This window comes from Homalodisca vitripennis, chromosome 7, assembly GCF_021130785.1.
Source record: "Homalodisca vitripennis isolate AUS2020 chromosome 7, UT_GWSS_2.1, whole genome shotgun sequence".
NCBI lineage: Eukaryota > Metazoa > Arthropoda > Insecta > Hemiptera > Cicadellidae > Homalodisca > Homalodisca vitripennis.
In genome coordinates this window covers 125,255,086-125,276,450 of record NC_060213.1, presented here as the reverse complement: position 1 = coordinate 125,276,450, position 21,365 = coordinate 125,255,086, and the positions used below count along the sequence as shown (strand labels likewise).

General features: G+C 34.6%; 1 protein-coding gene across 3 annotated transcripts in view; it reads left to right on the top strand.

Moving 5' to 3' along the window:
- The window catches only part of LOC124366264, a 235,476-nt gene that overhangs the window by 192,563 nt on the left and 21,548 nt on the right, over nt 1-21,365 (top strand). For all 3 annotated transcript variants that reach the window (XM_046822662.1, XM_046822663.1, XM_046822661.1), the window contains exons 6-7: nt 14,476-14,579; nt 20,947-21,159. In XM_046822662.1, the coding sequence (XP_046678618.1) occupies nt 14,476-14,579; nt 20,947-21,159 (317 nt within the window). The remainder of the gene's footprint in view (nt 1-14,475; nt 14,580-20,946; nt 21,160-21,365) is intronic.

Below are 21,365 nucleotides of genomic sequence, written 5' to 3'. Positions count from 1 at the left end.
AACAGGATTTCGGACACTCGATATCTTTATACGTTACAACAAGTACAACATAAAGTTTCGAGGATTGGAATTTATCCTCTTCGTCAGGTGGGATGAGGCAGTAATACATACAAAAATAGAGCAAAACAGAAAGAATAAAAGAAAGGAAAGAGAAGGGTTCGAACAACCCCGAAAGCTGCTTGGAGTCCAGTCCAGGCGTTATCACTGCACACAATGCAAGACACAAGTACGAGAATCACAATCACACATCACACCAACACAGGCGTAAGTGGGATACACGGTGTGTTATACCTTTTATAACATATAACGGTGGCAAATATCCTGTTGATCGCCTACAGTTTTATCCGCTTTTTCGTAGCTAATTTTTTTACAATTCAAAGATAAATCACTAATTTGTATTGGGTCGCTTACAAAATGGTTATACTTGGATTTTGTAAGAGATGGCTGTTTTATCGCTGTTCAATTTGAGCTCAGACTAGACCTATATTCCACAAAAACTGTAAAACCGTATCAGGTACTTTCCCTTAGTGGACAGAAAGTAAGGCAAGTTTAGTCAACCGCTCATTCCCCATTTTATTCCTTAAAATGTTTTTGACCTGTTTCAATGTTGAGAACGATCTTCCAGCAGTAGATATCTGTAATACTGAATTTAAATAATAATAATCAACATTTACTAAAAAGGTCATTTAAAAATTTTTAAATTTGAGGGGCGGACTCTTTGGCTACGTCCTTGTTCATTAGATAAACTAACTTTTTTACCCGAATTATGATTTCCGAAATTAGATCAAATATTTGAAAAGTACATTAAAAAATAAGATGAATGAAACTAAACAAGGGAAAATTTTGTATTTATAAAAATAGAGAGGTTATGGACCATAACTTTGAAGAAGTTAATCAAAACGTATATCTTACTTATAACGAAAAGTTTTTCTGTAAGTAATGACACCAGTCTAAAAAACGACAACCTATATTTAAAAATGGGGTTTTAATATTATTATTTGTTTATAATGTAATGTCATTATCATATAGTTATACAAAAACTAACTTTATTGTTACAAAATTTAAACAGACTACCTCTCTATTGTTTTGTTGGTTTTTTATTCCGATTCGACCTTGTTTAATATAGTTCATCTTGGGGCCTTATGTACTTTTCAAATATTTGATCAATTTTCGGGAATATTAATTCGGGTAAAAAAGTTAATTTATCTAGTGGGGAAGCTGTAAGTGAGTCTGCTGAAAATGCTGGGCAATGACCCGGGCCAACCACAGATACCTGAGGGTCCAGGAGACAGATCACATCATGCAGATTATACACAGTTCTAAGATTAAGGAATTCTCACAAATTACACGGTTCTAAGATTAAGGAGTTTTCAAAAATTACACAGTTCCAAGATTAAGGGGTTTTCAGAGATTACACAGTTCTCAGAAATATAATAAAGGAAACAATGATCTTAAATTTGTCTTATGAAATAAGACGGTTCATTCATTGGTAGAAATTCTTGTAGTGGAAGGAAATCTTTAGATTAGCTGGAACCGATTTATGAACTATGTGGAACTTCTATCAAACTTTACTGTAGGACATTCGGGTGAATAGGTTTTAATTATATCATCAGCTCGGCAATTGATGAGATTTTTGTATAATCTAGGTACCTCATCATTCAGATTATACTATATTTTGTAGTCCGGGTGTTTCTGATGTCGAAACGATATAAAGAGTTAATCCAGAGCTTCTTCTTCAACGACCTTTTGGGATCTCTTCAGGCGAACGTGACTCCAGATTCCAGGAGAAGTGAACTGGAGCTAAATTTCATTCACATGAATTTAACAGAAGTCAAAAACATCCACGGGGACGTTTTGGAAATCCAGGGCCACGTTTGGATAGCAGTATTCAAGACAGCTATTTTTGGTTGCCAGTCTTGCAAGGACGGATCATGCACGGTTAGGTGGAGGAAGTAGTGTGCAAGGACCCGGTGGAATTGACCAGCACAATGCGGTATCAGACAAGAAAGGTTGTTGAATAAATAAGTTGTGGGAGACACGCTAAGTAGAGTAGTGACGGGAAATCAATGTGCCCGTGACCACTCCACAGCTCCACATCGACCTGTGGTGGTCAGCGGCAGTCTGTGGCGCTGTAGGCCTCCGTCGGGCAGGCGGACTCTTCGTCGTGCAGCAGTCTCTGACCAGGTACATAACATTACACATGCCGTAGGCAAGTTTTGTGCTGTCTAAATTGGGAATGATAAATCATAGGGTATACCAAGGCTTTAGACGAGGGGAAGGGAGTAAACACTCCAAGGTCGCATCCAAAAAGGAACAAGAACGTACCCAAATAATTTGGGAAGGTCCAGACACCTGGTATTTTTCCGTAGTAAACAGAGAGTAAGGCCCCATTTTGTTCTTTAAAAAGTTCTTGACTTTTTTGTTGAGAACGATCTTTCACCAGTACATTTCAGTAAAACCAAATTATTTAAATTAATAATCGTTTAATAAAAAAGTAATTTAAAATTGGGGGGTCCGGACCCCTTGACCCCTTCGCTAGCTACGTCCATTGAAAGAAACTTGCGTTCATGACCTTTGCACGACTATAATACATGAATATTTGGGATTACACAAATTTCTGCAAATTAGCGATTGTGGGCTGCAAGGATTCCACTTCTGCAATCTGAATTGGTAATGGTAGATCTAAGGTTGAACTATTAAGACCTAACCTCAATATGCATGACCAAGGTTTTAGACAAGGGCGAAAGAGTAAACACTCAAGGTCGCATCCACAAAGAAACAAAAACGTATCAAAAATAATTTGGGGGATCCAGACACGTGATATTTTTCGTAGTAAACAGAGAGTAAGGCTCCATTTTGTCCTTAAAGGAACCCGCTTCTTTGTTAAGAACGATCTTTCTCCAGTGCATTTCAGTAAAACCAAATTATTTAAATATATAATCGTTTAATAAAGAATTAATTTAATGTTGGGAGGTCTGGAGCCCTTGACCCCCTCGATAGCTACGTCCTTGCAAAGAAACTTTGTGCTCATGATACGACCTTTGCACGACTATAACACACGAATATTTTGGATTACACGAATTTCTGCAAATTAGCGATTGTGGACTGCAAGGATTCCACTTCTGCAATCTAAATTGGTAATTAAAGTTGAACTATTAAGACCTACCCTTAATATGCATGACCAAGGTATTAGAAGAAGGGACGGGAGTAAACACTCAAGGTCGCATCCACAAAGAAACAAGCACGTAGCCAGGAAAACAATTTTTGGGGGTGATCCAGACACCTGATATTTTCCTGTAGTTGGCAGAGAGTAAGACTCCATTTTGTTCCTTAAAGGAACCCGCTTCTTTGTTGAGAACGATCTTTCAGCAATACATGCCAGTAATACTGAATTATTTAAATAATAATAATCTTTATCTAAAAATGTAATTGAAAGAATTGGGGGGTTCCGGACCCCTTGGACCTTCTCGCTGGCTACGTCCTTGCGCATTTAATAGTTTGTATCTTTCCCAAGTGTACGTAATTTTTCTGCATGCGTCAAGACTATAAATGTAAACAAAATGAAAATAGTAATTAAATTAATTAAACATATGGTTGTGCTGTCATAAAACAATGTTTGCAGATAATAGTTTATTACATTTAACAGGCCCTTTCGTTTCAGGATTTTTTGTTACATAGAGGCCGGTGGGGAGTAGCCAGAGGCGACTTTCGAATTAGGAATACGCCTATGTGTTAATCAGAGACCCTAAGAACGTCCATATAAGATTTCAGGACAATTTCAAGTACTTTTTACTTGATTGAGTAAAACACACAGGTACATGAGACTTAGTATTTAAAAGTATAGTATTTAAAAGAAAGTCGTGTTAGTTACACCATTTATAACTCGAGAAATGCTGGACCGATTTTAATGGTTACGCCATTTAATAGCTCAAAATAGCTGTACCGATTATAACGATCTCTGATTTGTTGGATTATTCTCGGTTGCAAATAGCATACTAAGTATAAAAATGTCGAAGAAGTTCACGAAAAAATCAGGTAAATAGAAAAAGATTTGTATATAATAGTATAGATTGACAGAGTCTGTTAAATTTAATCAACTGTTCTTTCTTTTATGACAGGACAACCGTGTTTTTAACCACTGTTTTAAATATGTTTATTTTTATAGTATTAAAAGCATAGAGGCTTGATAGTAACAACACTTCTTATTTCAACCCTTTCTGAAACAGCTGTTCAACACAGAGTAAGAAAATATCTAGATACACGAAATAAAAGTTTAAGTAAAAATATACTTTTTTAATATACAACAACAGTACAATTTAGCAAGGGATAAGTATGCAGTCCCTAGTACTGTAGTGCAGATATTAAAGTCCAAGCTCCTATCGAGGATTTACTATGAATTTAAAGAATAAAACCCATCTTAGTAGTCTTTTAACAGAAGTAGTATAGGCTATATATTTTGTTGGTCATAGCAGCAAGGCAAACTCAACATTGACTTCGGAAATATAATTTACTCGAACCAAACGTGCAAAGCTTACATAATTGCGTGTGAAGCCGCGGGTAACTACTAGTAACAGTATACACGTTAATACACATTGTTTCTGAGTAATGATATGTGATCAGAAATGTTAAGCTTGAATCTTCATATCTGGAGCGGAATTAATTGCAAATATTCCCTGACGTCATGAAGGTAATGAACATCAAACAATTAGTTCCATTTACTTTTTGCTCGTGTTTATTATCTACATTATTATCTATAGACGTACTCTGTGTTTAATGCTTATATACTTTAGCAAAGGCCACTAACTCATTATTACAGGAATCTACTTCCACATGTGCTACAGACCAGGGGCGTAGCTAGCGAGAGGGTTCAGAGGGCTCGGACCCCCCCCCCCAATTTTCAATTTTCAATGAAAATCGCTTTTTAGCAAACGATTATTTTTATTCAAATAATTCAGTATTACTGACATGTACTGCTGAAAGACGTTCTCAACATTGAAATGGGTCAATAACATTTTAAGGAACGAAATGGGGAATACGCGACTGCACTTGCCTTACTACTGTAATTGCTTTACTTTCTGTCCACTACTGAAAAATATCAGTCGTCTTGATCCCTACCTCCCCCAAAATTATTTTTTCCTGGGTACGTTCTTGCTACAGACTAGAAACTTGCCACACTGGTGCTCACAGAAAACACTCTTAAAACCCCATTTGGTATTTTAGACGATCAAAGTACCCTAATTATTTTTAGAAATATTTGAAATATTGTGTTCGAGCAGAAAAGTTACGTACACTTCGGAATAGTACAAACTATTATATGCAAGGACGTAGCCATCGAGGAGGTCCAAGGGGTCCGGACCCCCCAAATTTCCAATGTTTTAATTACTTTTTTAGTATTCGATTATTATTATTTAAATAATTCAGAATTACTGACATGTCCTGCTGAAAGAACGTTCTCAAAAAAGAAACTTGTCAAGTACCTACTTTCCACTACGAGAAAATATCAGTTGTCAGAACCCCCCCTCACTACCATTTTTTCTTGGCTAGGTTCTTCTTTATGCGTATCTGTAGTATTTAGACGAGTGAGATATAAATGGGTGTTACTCTGGGTTTTTGATTAAGAAAGGAGTTAAAATTGAACATTTCGATAAAAATTCAAATTTTTCTAATTAATTTTAAAACTGAGACAAGAATCAAAATTTCTGGAGGTGATATTTAAAAAGCTCAGTATGTGTAGTCAGGTACCGATATTCTTCAGGGGAATGTGTCTCGCTTACACATAGGCTACTTAATAGATCTCGTAATTTAAAATAGTAAATGCACCCATTTATAACGTACTAAAATTTATTACTAGACGTCCGGAATTTCTAACATTCTGGACATACTAAATTATTTTTAATTTTAACGCAGTATAGTCTAGTGATATTAAATCAGGCAATATCCACATTTAATGTGGGATTCTGGAATACATTACGTGTGCTTCATGGCTGAAACGAGAGTGTAATATTAAAAATAAATAAAATTATTTATTTTTGTTATTTCGAGCAATAAGTGCCTTTCTTTGAGATTAAGAATAAACTTTTAGTATTCGAAAAAATAAAAATTATTACTCCCAATGCTCAAAATTTCCAAAATGTCTCGAATAATTTATGTACCTTTTGCATGTGATATATCAAATTGAGGTGCCTTATGATCATCTAAAATATGGCGTCCGATTTTGAATATGTTACATGTGGGCCCCACAGCACATAACCAAAATATGTTAACGTGTTGGCAAAAAAACATATTTTAAATAGTTTTGTGGGATGTCAGATTCATCTATATATACTTAATACACAATTTAAGTATTTGCTATCGCCAGAAATTATGACAAATACTTCAATTTTGTATGTCTTCTGGGGCTGAGAAGAAGGCCGAACAGGAGTGTCCCTTAGTTCGTTAAACACCTCTTAACGTCTCACTTTTCCGTTTGTATTCCATTGAATTCAAGAACAAAATTAATTTTAACCAGTAAACATGCGTTTTTACCAAAATATTGAGCAATAAAGGACATTTTACTAATCTACAATACTTAACACATTTAAGAACATTAGGACCGTTTTACGGATATTTAATTCCAGTAAACAATATTTAAGTGGTTACACATTTTTAATAGATACACACAAAAGAATCAAACTTACAAAAGCCGTTAAAGCAGTTTTAGACAATTGTTTTTTATTGTAATTTAATTTTTGCTTTCTATATAGGTGAGTTTTAAAATGTACAATTCCCATTTCTGCAAAAAGGTACTTTTCTTATTGGCTTCAGTTTAATATATGGACCTTTGAATCGAAACATTCCCAAAATTATTTCCTGTTTAAAAGATTTTATTTTATTTACTTATAGGTAAGCTAATAGAAAGAATAATTAGATAACAAAGAAATAATTAAAGACAAAATATTATAAATATAAACGTATACATTTTTGGATTCAAACTTCTTTGTCGAGTGTTGTTTTTGCTTCTCTCTGGATGTCCAATTAAAGCAATGTGATATCAGCAGAGTACCGCCAGGGGCTCCTGTGCTGATAACAAGGCAAGATGGTCGTGATAATTGGGAGGAGGGGAAGGGGTGGTTTCAGTAATGAAAAGGAAACTTTAGCCCTTCCTAATTTCATCTTAAAGATTCATTATGCGTTATTTTCAGCTTGCATTCGGCATTAATAATGTTTTTTTACTCACTTGTTACTTTTCCGAACGAAAATATTTCAATTATTGTATTAATTGATTTATAAATTGATTATTCGTACGGTATTACTAAGGGCGATTTTAAGAGTGCACAGAATCTTCATATAAAAGTGCGACTGTTCCGTAATGGCGCTTCGTTGTGTGGAAAGAACTCGTCAATCAAGTCCTGTCTCAGTACTATCTCGATTATCCGGACCTCATTCATCCGGTTATCCGAATTATCCAAATCCGTTGGTAAAGTCAATCAGAGCTACATAACATACAGAACAAGTCTCTGGATCAGTACCACCTCGATTATCCGGACCCCATTTATCTGGATCTCCGAGTTATCCGAGTCCATTGGTAAGGTCAATCAGAGCTACATAACATACAGAACAAGTCTCTGGATCAGTACTAACTCGATTATCCGGACCTCATTAATCTGGATCTCCGAATTATCCGTGTTCGTTGAAAAGTCAATCAGAGCTGTATAACATGCAGAGCAGGTCTCTACATCAGTACTACCTTGATTAGTACTACCTCGATTATCCGGACCTCATTAATCTGGATCTCCGAGTTATCCGAGTCCGTTGGTAAAGTCAATCAGAGCTACATAACATACAGAACAAGTCTTGGATCAGTACTACCTCGATTATCCGGACCTCATTAATCTGGATTTCCGAATTATCCGAGTCCGTTGAAGTCAATCAGAGCTGTATAACATGCAGAGCAGGTCTCTACATCAGTACTACCTTGATTAGTACTACCTCGATTATCCGGACCTCATTAATCCGGATTTCCGAGTTATCCGGATCGGTTTTACAGAGTGGAAGCAGAACAATGTTTTAAGAGTAAATAATTTTTATTTAGTTTCCAAAGTAATTTATATTCCCGTCATCTCATGTATCGTGTTCAGACTAATGGGTATAAACACGAACTAAGGATATTTCTGAACGAAATTAATTCAGAAATACCTTTAGTCTGTACTAACCCGTTAAGAGAATTTCTTTTATTTGTTGTTTTATTTTTATTTACTCTAATTTCTGTAAATCCAATTAAATCTGTTGGCTCCTTTTTACTGTTATATTTATAACAAATAAATTTATTATAATCGGTAATAGAATTTTATTGTTTTTATATGTTTTATTGCATTGCCGGTTTATCCGGACCTTTGTTTATCCGGATATTTTTCGGTTGCAATTAATTTGGACAAATTAATGAAGTGATACTGTAAGTTCTGTAAACACTGCAAACTTGTTAGGCGTATACAGTTTAATACTTTAAAATATGTAGCCAGCGAAGGGGCCCAAAGGGGTCCAGACCTCCCTCCAAATTTTCAATATATTTTCAATTTTTTTAAATTATAAAAACGATATTATTTAAAAAATTCTATATTACTGTAATGTACTACTGAAATATTGTTCTCAACAGTGGAACGGGCCAAGAATTGTTTAAGGAACAAAATGGGGAATGCGCGGTTGACTGCATTTGCCTTACTTTCTGTCCACTACCGGAATATCAGTTTCTTCAGAGCAAGTACTAAATACGATGGCTCAGAAGTCAAGAATCTTATTATTTTTCAATGTGGATTTGTATACTATGTTCGATACTGTGTTTTGCAGACAATAAAAACATTTTTTTATTACATTGATACACAAGTCTAATCAATTTCAATTATTAATCCTACACAGCCTACTAAAGCGGTGCCTCCACAATAATTATGAATATCAGTCGTCAATACAACATATTCAAAGACGTAAACACTTTGTGAAAAATTCACTACTTTGCTTCTTAAATTTGAAAGTTTCAAAAGTTTCAATGTTTTAGTGGGGGGTCCCCCAATTTTGTCCTGGCTACGTCCTTGACTGCATCAAAAGTTTTTTTGCATCTACACACATGATGTACTATTTGACTTATTATAGGCTTATAACTAAGCTATTGCTATGGAATTCTTTAGTCTTAAACCACCTTAAAAGCCTTTTTCTATTCCTCTGCGTCAGTAGTCCATAAAGTATTGAGCTGCCAAAGAACTTGTAATTGTCAGTTTGCGCTATTTAAGCTAATCATCCTATATAATTATGGGACTCACGTCTGGTCAACTTATATTCTCTACGGGTATTATTCTATTACATTCTTTGAATCTTCAATAATTATTTAATGAAGAAAGCATGATTACATACCATTCTTACAATTTTCCAAATTACTATTTGCTTACCAAACATTTTATACCGTCACATTCCTTTAATAATATATAACTTAAGTATGCTTACCTTTTACAGGCAACTTAGCATCCGTTCCATTTTTACAAAAATGGAAAATCATACTAAAATTATCATAAATCTTGCTGCTTTTTTTATCCCCCACGCAACTCAACATTTCGTCGATCCACCCATTATCTATTAAAACTAGGCGTGATTAAATTTTAAGAGTTAGTTTTAATAGACTGGGAATCTTTTAGTTAACTATTGCAACATTTTGTTATTTAATTTTATTTATTTTTATATATATATATATACACCCCTTTTGTAGAAAATAGGTTGATCTACAGTATATTATGCGATATTATAGATTATAATATGGCAACAAAGAAATGTATAATTATTACCATTACATTACAGATGAGTGTTTGACAGATCTTATTTCACGACATGACATAGAAGTTTTATTGTTATCGTTACATACATACATCGTATGACATACATTGTATCGTTATATTTTGCCATTGAAGAAGCATTTTAACAATTATATATCGTTAACTCCAAACGATTACCGATATAATTCTTTCAACAATAAAATCATATTACTACATCTGAAATTGGTGCCAACAGCAGTAACGATATTGAATGAATGGATGAATAAATGAATGAATGGCCAGTGTGTTGCTTGCGTTCTCGAAATTCAAGTGGCCAAAACAGCCTTGAGGCCCAGCGTGGCCACTTGAGGGAAATGAGGCCTTACTTGAGACACTCTGAGAGGGAGAGTAATTCGCACAGTCTCGGCGTGCATGTCATTTGTACGCTCAGTAAAATCTTGCCGGACACTGAAAACTGAATTGTTTAAGTAATTATGGTGTCAGACCATGGGCTTATATAAGAGAGGGACCCCCACGATCATATAAAAAATGGCGTCAGATTTTGAATATGGTACATGTGGGGCCCACAGCGCATAATCAAAATATTATGTTTTACGTGTTTGCAAAAAAAAAATATTTTAAATAGTTGGGTGGGATGTCAGGTCTACATCTGCTTGAATATGCTTAATATAATGTAAGTATTAGTCATCGCCATAAATTATGAAAAATACTTAGATTTTGTATGTATTATGGGGCTGGGGAGAAGGTCGAGCAGGAGTGTCCCCTAGTTCGTTAACACCTCTTAACGTCTCACTTTTCAGTTTGTAATCGATTGAATTCAAGAACCAATTTAATTTTTAACCATTAAAACATGCGTTGTTGCCAAAATATTGAGCAATAAAGAACATTTTACTAATCTACAATACTCAAAACTCAAAACATTTAAGAACATTAGGACAGTTTTACGGATATTTCATTTCATTAAACAGTATTTAAGCGGTTACAAAATTGTAATAGATACACAAAAATGAATAAAACTTACAAAACCGTTAAAACTGTTTTAGACAATTTTTTCATTATATTGTAATTTAATTTTTGCTTTCTATATAGGTGAGTTTTGAAATTTAATGTACTATGCTCATTTCTGTAAAAAATGTAGTTTTCTTATTGGCTTTGAATTAAAAAATACACCTTTGAATCGAAAAATCCCCTAAATAATTTCCTGATTAAGTGATTTAATTTGATTTACTTATACGTAAGTTAATAAAAAGAATAATTTAGATAAAAAAAATGTAAAGACAAAATATTATAAATATAAACGTTTTATAAATTTAAGGTCATTATAAGGTTATAGCATAGGCGTATATAAGAGGGGCTCAGAGGGCCCAAGCTACACCCCTCAACATTAAAATTGCACTCAGGAGTTTTTATAGGCTAGAACACATTTAAAAGGTCATAAAGGACATCAGTTTCCCGGGGAAAGATTCCCGAGCCCATATTTTTGTAGGCTATTTTATACCTACTAAACAACCCAGTGTGTCAACCCCCCTCTCCCCCCCCCCGAAATAATTTTCTTTGTACGCCACTGTGTCGGGATCTTTCCCGGTTTACTCGGGAAGATCAACTTAAAATGAAATAAAACACTATAATGGGATTTATCTTGATTTATTTCCCCAGATGTGTTAAAAAAGGATCGGTGTTACGATCACTAGTAAAAATTACCGTTTTACCCAGGTTATGGGCATTAAATTGATGGCAGTTTGTCATAAATCAGATCCTATGGCCTTAATCTGACCTTTCCAACTTGAGGAATTGGAACTTAATATCGTCAACTTAAAGCTGAACATCACTGTTCAGAATTCAGCCGTTATTGATAATCAGTAAGAAAAAAGAGTCGAAGTTTGAACCTTGAGGTACTCCGAATTGACAAAGTAGTGGTAATAAAATTCTAATTCTGATCTCCACCAAATCTCACCCTTTCAAAATAATTAATCTAACGATTAACGTCAGGATAGACTCTGAAACCCGGAAGAACTCTCAAGTTGATTTGGAGTTTCAACATTTCTCGATTGGTTTTTCCCAACGAATTATACTAATGGAACGCGCACTGGGCCGGAGAAACCGAGCCGAAATCCTGGGCTGCGTTCCGAGTCTGCAGGCGCTGGAAATGGGCAAGAACTCACTCCGCCCAAATGGCTAGCATTATAGTAATGATCTAACATCACTTTAAAACGCCTTCTAGACTTAATAATATTGTTAGATACCACAATAATTTTATTATTACAAAATAACTGATTTTTAGTGTAGTTTTTTATTTTTAGTTAAAAAAAACAGATTTTTGTACAATATCAAAATAACAGATTTTGACTTGGTATTTTACTTATAAAGCCGGAAACGAAGATTACAGACATTAAAATATTTTCCAGGTGAAAAAAAAATACTTTTTTATTGACTGTATTTTATTTCAAAGTAAACTGCATAAAATGTACAAACTCCAATGGCTGTTGCATATGAGATGGAAAATAAAAGAAATGTTGGAACTTCTTCATTTTTTAGACATTTTCTTAGTGTGTCAGGCAAAATTAAATGGTAATCATAATCGGGAAAATGTTTACTGCATAAAAGATTATGTTTTATTGGCTTAAAGTTTTTCTCTTTGTCACAGTAATCAACTTTTTTTAATAAATTCTCATCATTCAATGGAAATCTAAAACAAACAAATTAACAAATAATAAAATACAGGTCGCTGAGAATCACAAACATCCAATAATTATAAAGTAGAGCAGGTCAGTAGATATTGTTTTAGCAATTATTTATAAATTTATGCATTTATAAGTGGTATCACGACCAGCATTGATATTTTGGATCAATGGGGATGAAATAATTGAGTGATAAGCATGTTTTACTCAACTATATAATTATTGTTCATGATTAAAAAAATGATAGCTTATTAATTTACTCGTTAACAGTCTTACCGTACTTTTAATTATTTGGGTAACCCAGTTAATAATTTGGCAATAAAGAAAATAATATTGGTGATAATTACTATTTTGGAAGTTGCAAATAGATATTGACATGGTTGATATAGTAAGAACTTACTTGTGAAAAGAAATGTTGCTGCCTTTAGTCCATCTGGACGTGCAGTTGTACGCAGAGCGACCCTTCACCATGTCACGAAATAACAAACATTAACATTACTAACATTGACAAATAAAAAGAAAACAAACTAGTTGAGTTGCTCAGATCAGACGTCTTGACTTAATAATCTGGAATAGTTGCCAACAATGCCAATATCAACAATGATTTGTGTTTCGGCATGAAAAGGCGTGATGCCGTATCGTCCCGTTGATCGCCGCACAACTCGGTGAGTTCTTGCCCACTTTAAGCGCCTGCAAGTCCGTGGATACACTTGAAACGCACAGCTGTGTGTGACCGGAAAACACAACATGTGGCTTATGGGCAGTGCGCGTTCCAGTTATATAGTTCGTTGGTTTTTCCTCGAATATTCCTGACATTTCAACGAATACAGAGAGTGGTGAATTTGGTTTGGATGTAACAGTCCAATAGCTGAGGGAAAATTTACGTTTAACAAGCCCACGGCATGGTTTTTCTTGAAATCGATGGAATTACTACAGAGTGAAATATTTTTCAAGCTAGACATACTGTGTAAACAATTAATTTAATAAAATACCCTGTATTAAAATAACTATAGGCTACATTTTTATAATGTAATGGGTAATTGTGTGATTATTTACAAAAGGATTATTTTTGTTTCATAAAAGTACTTCATGACAAGGACGTAACTAGCGAAGGGGTCCAAGGGGTCCGGACCCCACCCAAATTTTCAATTTTTTCAATCACTTTTTTAGTAAACGATTGTTATTATTTAAATACTTCAGCATTACTGACATGTACTACTGAAAGATCGTTCTCAACAAAGAACGGGTCAAGAACTTTTTAAGGAACGAAATTGCGCCTTACTATTTGTCTACTACGGAGAAAATATGTTGCCTGGACCCCCTCTACAATTTTTTTGCTACGTTCTTGCTATATGATTACAGGATAATATTTTTAATGTGAGAATTCACCATAACACGAGTTTTGTACTATTTGTGGGTGAATTCTTGTTAAACCCATATCTTAAACGCGTTTAAATGCTTAAATAACAGATTTTACTGTAATTTAAAAATCATTGTTCCTAACATGTCGATTTTGTTTTTAAGGTATAAGACAAAGTAACACCACTCTAAGAGCGCCATTTCCGTTTAAGTAACATCGTTCAGTTCCTCATGTTACTAAATTTTACTATCATACGTAAGTTTGTTATTGACGTTGGAATGTTTGACGGGATAACAGGATTTCGGACTTTTGCCATCGTTATATGTTACAAAAGGTATAAACAACGTTTCGAGGATTGGAACCTATCCTCTTCGTCAGGTGGGGGAGGTATTTGTACAAAAATAAAGAACACAAATATGAAAAGAAGGGAAAGAAAAGGGTTCAAACATACCCAAAAGCTGCTTGGAGTCCAGTCCAGGCGTTGTCACTGCACAGAATGCAAGTCCCAAGCAGAAGTTACGAGTACGAGAAACACAATCACACATCACACCGGCACAGATGAAGGTGGGATACTAACATGAAATTTATTATTCTATGCTTCATAATATGAAATGATGCATTTCTATATTGTTCTTTGTTTCAGAACCCCCCAGGACAAACGAGGTGCAGATGACACCCCCCGGGGTGAGAAGCGGGGGACAGCGTGGAGTGCCCCCTCTCACAAACATGCCCCCCACATATATACAGGTAATAACAGAACTGGAACGCACGATAATTTTGTAACTAATCTGAACACAACAGCTTTTGACATTTTTATTTAGTAATTTACGAAAGAGTGGAATAATCTGAACAACTGTAACAACCTATTAGTTTCGTGTTTTGACAAGAGCATTTTTTAACCAGCTGGAATCAAGTCTTTGATGCAATTGTTGTGACGAGGTACTGGTATTTAATTTCAGTAGCAATAAGTACAAATGACTTACATCTGGTACTTTCATAAGCTCTCGGGAACTTAAGGTCTTGTTATGAAGAAAGGGATACGTCCTCATAAACTTGTTTACACCTCCTACATTTTCTTTGTGTAAAATTCATCATCGTCGATTTTGAGGATAACAGGATTACGAATAACTAAAGCATAACAGGAAAAATTAACGTTAATGGTTTCATTAATATAGTAAATTGGCGTTACGAGGACTTCCATCTGTACCCTTCAAGTGGAACCTTCTAAAAGTATCAATCATGCCAACAAGGAAACAAAAATATACTGACAATAAAGAAATTAAATTCAACGTTGACGAAAATACTTATATTGTCATCGTCATGTGTTTTAATCATTTACCTCGGTGCATTCTTAACCTTGTGTTTTAGGATTTGACAACTGAAAAAGAGGACGAATTGCAGTCATCGAAAAGTTGTGTTTCTATGGTTGTAATACTTTATGGTTAGTAATTTCCGTGATCTTTTATCTCTTCTGGACTGGGTATTCCCCAGAAGAGAACCTTCTTCTTTTCTATTAAGAAGGTTTATCTTGGCCGAAAATAGATCAGTATCAGGCAGCTCCATAGTGGTCATCCTCAGGGTTTACTTCTGTACCCACTCTTTTTTAATATTTATGTTGTCAATGTCCCAACAATGGAGACTAGAGCGTTCATAAGTGCTGATGAGTATGCTGCTGCATAAAACACAGATGTGTACATTGGGGTTCTCAGCGAATAGCCAACGGTGGCTCTCAATCTTGTCACAGTAATTCTGCTATAAATCAATTATTTATTATTGGATGTAAATAATTTTGGTCTCATTAGATTTCTGATAAAATCTTCTAAGAACTGGTATTCTTGTGAAAAATAACTGGTTTTTACGATATTCAAAGTTGTAATGGCTGCCATTTGAAAATACTAAAGAAAATCTTATTATATTTTTTCAGTAACTGACCTTTTTATCACAAAAACATTTGAGGCATATTTGGTGTAATTTAATTTATTAGTTTTTAAGTTATTAATTTTTTATAAAAAACACGTACGGATAGACATACGGAAAACTAAGTATCGGAGACCCATGTCCATATGGTGGAATACGTTTGTCTCGACCTGAGCAATGACGTGGTATACCTTTGTCCAGAAAGTTACGGGACACCCTGTATATAAACATTAGTATATATGTTTTCTCAGTTGGATTGATCAGTCTACGACATGAAATGTATTTAGGGTACGTTGAAAGGGACTACGTATAGTGTGGGAGCTGAGACCCAATTTTTCCTGTATAAGCACCAAACCGCTTTACGGTCAAAAGCATAATTTTAAGAATCTGCATATAGTATTATTTAACATGTATATACATGTTTTATCGTGTGGTATTAAGTGTGTCAAGTTGAAAAATGCGCAAGGTTTGACAAAATAAAATTATTTTATAGTGTTATCCATTTCGATAACTTCCAATTCAACCTCTGCCAAAACTGGCGCGGCTGTTTATAAATTCGTTACGAGAAATGTCTCTGTCGATATCAAGAAAGACCAAGTAGTGCGCTTAAACAATGTAAATTGACTTTCAGCTCCCGGTTAACCCTTTTAGTGCCAACGTCCGTATATACGGACGTTTGAATAGTCTAACTACCGAAGAATGCCGACGTCCGTATACACGGACGTTCGGAGTAAAAGTCATACCGCAATCATTTTTTAACTTGTTATAAATTTGTTGGTATACAAACAATCAGAATGAACCAATCTACATAAAAAAATAATAATAGTAATACCGTAAGGTTAGTCAGGTGTTTACCCATGATAGAAATGGCCGTGGTTGTTGCATCAGACAAAGTTGTGTCAGCTGATAGTTCACGTCTAACCTCTGTGTTTGGTTGTTTGTGTTGCTGCTTCCACAGTGTTTGTTTGTTGATAAATAGTTTACTAACAATGTTTTACTAACATAAAAAGTAAACTTCAATAAAATGAAACGCTCGCGATCTCCACTTAGCGAGAATACAGTTCTTGCCGTATTAGAATCAGATGATTTGAGTCACGGATACTAGATTTGAGTGATGGTGCTTTGAGTGACGAGTCTGCTGAAAGTCCGCCTAACTATAATTTATACCTATGCACAAAAGTGTGTATTTTTTTTTTATTTTACAAAGTGTACATTATGTAGAAAGTAGTTTCAGACAGTTTTTAATGGTTTCATAGTGGAAAATATTATAAGCTTTATAAAGAAACTAAATAGTGTAAATAACACAAAAAAGTGAAAATGTAACTTTTTTAAAAATTTAACATTTGGTTTTTGAAATATTAATCAAAACTTTTTATGTGTGTATTCAGTTTTAATTCCTCTTTCAAGTGATACGAGTATGTATGTGTTATAGTGAAATAAATTTTTTAAAGTACTATTTTTCATGTGAAACTGGAAAAATATAAAAAACTGTAAGTAAAATGTCTACTTTTTTAAATTTTTTAAGTTAATTACATTTAGAAATATAATTTGCTTTTTAGTTTTTTATAAGGGAATTTATTTTACTGCAAAACAATGAAAAAAGGAGGAAAATATCTCAATATTTGTAAGTTTTAAAATTTTTTTTGTAAAACACTGCAAAACGGCTGAAATAGGCCTGGCATCCTTCAGTAGTATTATGTGAAAAATCACTGGCATTTCTCAGACCAACTTTTGATTTTTTGTCTGGCACTAAAAGGGTGCTGAATAATTATCAGAGCGTTCCTGCTATATAATGAAATGAAAGAACGAGAGCCTCGGGTAGCATATGAAAAAATAAATTAGTATACATGTTTTTGTAAATAGCAAAGTCAATATTTTCTTTTTTTCCTGAATTTGACTTGAAAACAATGTTTGACAATTTCTGTGGAAAACATTGAAAGGACACAACTTTGATATGAGAGGGACGGTTTGATTGCAATCTCCATGCCGATCGCATATGGATTGTACAAACAATCTGTTGCCAATAGCTTTTCACTCAATTTTGCATCACTTCTGATGGCTTTGTGGCGAGATTGGCCGAGATCAGTGGGTATTGCCGTGCAAACCGTTTAGTGAGTGACAAATAATGCAAGCGCCGTCATTTTCTACAGCTTTCGTGGGCGATGCACCTTTGTGAAATGCCAATGTGCTGAACGTTTATCTAGTGGAATCAGATGGTATATTTGTTAAGCTTACAAATAAAATAACGAATATAAAAGGCAGAGTTTTGTGAATTTACTTTAAACGATCTAGTAACGTTTTGAGCGTTAGTCTGTCTGTTGGCTCAAATGATATCTCGAGAAGGAATTGACCTATAGACTTTAGTTTTCCATGATACTTCATTTTTCTAGGAGAGGCCAATTCCCTTTTGAGCCTTATTCTATCCGTCCTCATAGGCCACTGGCCTGTGCGAGGATCTTATCAAATAGAATAAGGGAGAGTCGATACAGTACAAGGTCGATGGTACTGATAAAAAGTGCTACGGTCACAGACAGGATTTGAACCTGCGCTATCTCTAACTCAGACCCAAAGCCCAACGTCTTAGACTGCTCGAATCCATTAGCGGGTAGTTTTCTGTACTTTCAAAAGTATATAAATACAACATATTTTTATTTCACTGTCCAATGTATATGTAACCAAAGTAATAAATCCAGCTATTATACAGTCACTATTTATAATAGGTAGTGATTTTGTTCAAAGTGATTAATAATGCTATATTTATCCAGCGATTAGACCATTATTATCTGACTGAATTTGTTTAAAGCGATTAATCATGCTTTATTTATTACTTTAGTCAGCCGTTATACATATTAGCTGACTAAAGTTGGTCAAACTGATTAATCATGCTTTATATTTATTACTTTAGTCTGCCGTTATACATATTAGCTGACTAAAGTTGGTCCAAACTGATTAATCGTGCTTTATTTATTACTTTAGTCTGCCGTTATACATATTAGCTGACTAAAGTTGGTCCAACTGATTAATCGTGCTTTATTTATTACTTTAGTCTGCCGTTATACATATTAGCTGACTGAAGTTGGTCAACGTGATTCATAATGCTTTATTTATCACTTTATCCTGCCATTATAAATATTATCCTGCTCTCTCTAATTTTCGGCGAGTATGTTACCACTACACCACAGAGCCCTTGTTTTTTTATGGTTCAATTAATCAGAAACCCGGGTGGCAATTCCTGGCGGAGCAAGTACTTTTCCATTCAATCTTTATTGAAAATGATTTATATTGATTAAATGAATTGATTAATAAATTACATATAACTATAAAAAATATGTATTATAACATAGCTAGATAAAATTTCGGAAATCGATAGTGAACGCTACCGTATTACTGTTTACACCTATAATAAAATCTAAAATTAGTCACGATAAAAATTCGATAATATTTGTACTCATTTTTGGTATTTTTCTATTCAAATCTATTACATATTATTGTTTCATTTACTGCGTCAAATCAAAACACTGTACACCGAAACTAAATCGTGAACTATCAAAACAACTATTAACAAGATACAACTCCATTCCCAGATAACCAAGCACGTAAACATTTCCCTACTATGGTGTGGCAAAGCAATTTTCAACAGCTGTTGATGTTACGGTGTGAATACAAAGAGGAAAGATAATGGCTATATCCTTTATTGCACTGTACTCTATGTGTCCTCAGACAACTAGTATCAATAACACTGCTAATCCTATAAACAGTTTATTGTATTAACGATGTTGTTTTGTACATAAAACTAGGATTTTTGTTTCTTAACCATTTTTAGAGATCCCTGCAAAGGCCCGTCACGAACTTTACAGAAATATTCTGTTTGTAATGTAAATTGAGTTTGTGTTTAGAACAGCTGACATACTGTTTGTTTCAAAGAATAACAGGATTTCAGACATTTAGCACCGTTATATGTTACAAAAAGTGTAACACTGCAGGAAAGTAATAACAAAAAAGGAAAGAGCTTTCGACTCGCAGTGATGGTGGCTGACATTCCTTGGAACTATCTGACTCTAATAGTGTTCTTGGAATGTGGTTTTATCTGGGGCTGATATGGAACGATCAAGGAATGCCTTTCCAAGATTACATTTGGTTTTTATTTTTTGTTCGTGATTACTATTTTTTGCACGGTTAGATTAAAAACAGCATACTTTCGTCTGATTCTTGCAATGACTATTTACAATAAATTTGTTATTGACGATAGAAGGTTTAAAGGTATAATAGAATTTTGGACATTTCCCCTCGTTATGAGTTACAAAAAGTGTAACACTACGTTTCGAGGATTTAAATCTACCCTCTTCTTCAGGTTTACAAGAGAACCTGATTTCATATTTAGACTTTAAATTTGGCGTGAAACTTAATTTCCACAAGAATGAGTTCTATGATGCGTCATTTTCGAGCCAACTTCTTTCTTCGTATAATTGTCTGTCTATATGTCTGCATGCCATCTAGAGAGTGAATTGAGCTATATAGGTTTGAATATTTGTAATCTCAGCAAAGACTGTTAATTAAATATGTTAATAGTACGTAAGAGTAATTCTAACATATCTTTCTGAAAAAGCCACCAAATCCAAAATGTTGGTTCTCTAAGCATGCTTTGTTGGTCTAATGGTAAATCCACATTTGCCCATGGATCTGCACTAGATGATCAATAAAAATAACCCAACAAAATGACCATTTTCCAGATTTGTTATATTATTTGGCAACATCGTACAGTAAAACCTCCTTAATCCGGCATTCTATAGTTCGGAATTGTCTATAATCCGACATCAACGGCAATAGACAAAAATTATAGAATTTCTTTTGCAATGAAAATTTTAAAGTGAGCAACTCGACAGCTACTGCCGACAATGCAGAGCCACGAAGGTTTACCCTCTGAGCAGTAAACTTCGTACTGTATTCAAATTGATTTCATCGTGTTTTGTACTTAAAAATTGCATTTTTATATTTCTCCTGTACTTATATATTTATTTATACTGTTTAAATAATAAATACGTAAAGTAAAAATGTTCTGTGGAAATTGTATTATTTGTTATACAACCCATTTACTTTTATAAATAACCTCTATAGTCCGCAATTTTCTTTACTCCGGGATGCGTGCCGGATTAAAGAGGTTCCACTGTATTATGTAACTAAGTGAGGTGTTGAACAGGTGCGGGGGGTGGAGGTGGCGATAGTGGTGCTGGTTCTGATGGTGTGGGTAGCGGCCATTATCCTCTTCTTCAACCGCTGGGGCAAGATAAGGATGCTGCTGCCCTACCAGCCTGACTACAAGGACACCCAACTCAAGGTGCCAGGGACTGGCGCCTGTTCGGGGAACAACGCCTGCCAGAGTCAGACGGCCGGGACGTTCTGTTGCTCCCAGGTACTTATCCCCTTATCCCCTTTTTCCTTCACACTCCCTACAGAAATGGTTGGATAAAGATAATGTGGAGAGTACACCAATGCTCATTGTTAAATGATCCTCACTCCCCAATGCTATGGATTCTGATTTAATCAGACACTAAAGGTTGTTTATGATTAAAAGGTAGCTTACCTTAACAATCCTTCCATGGGGGTTTGCATTTAACA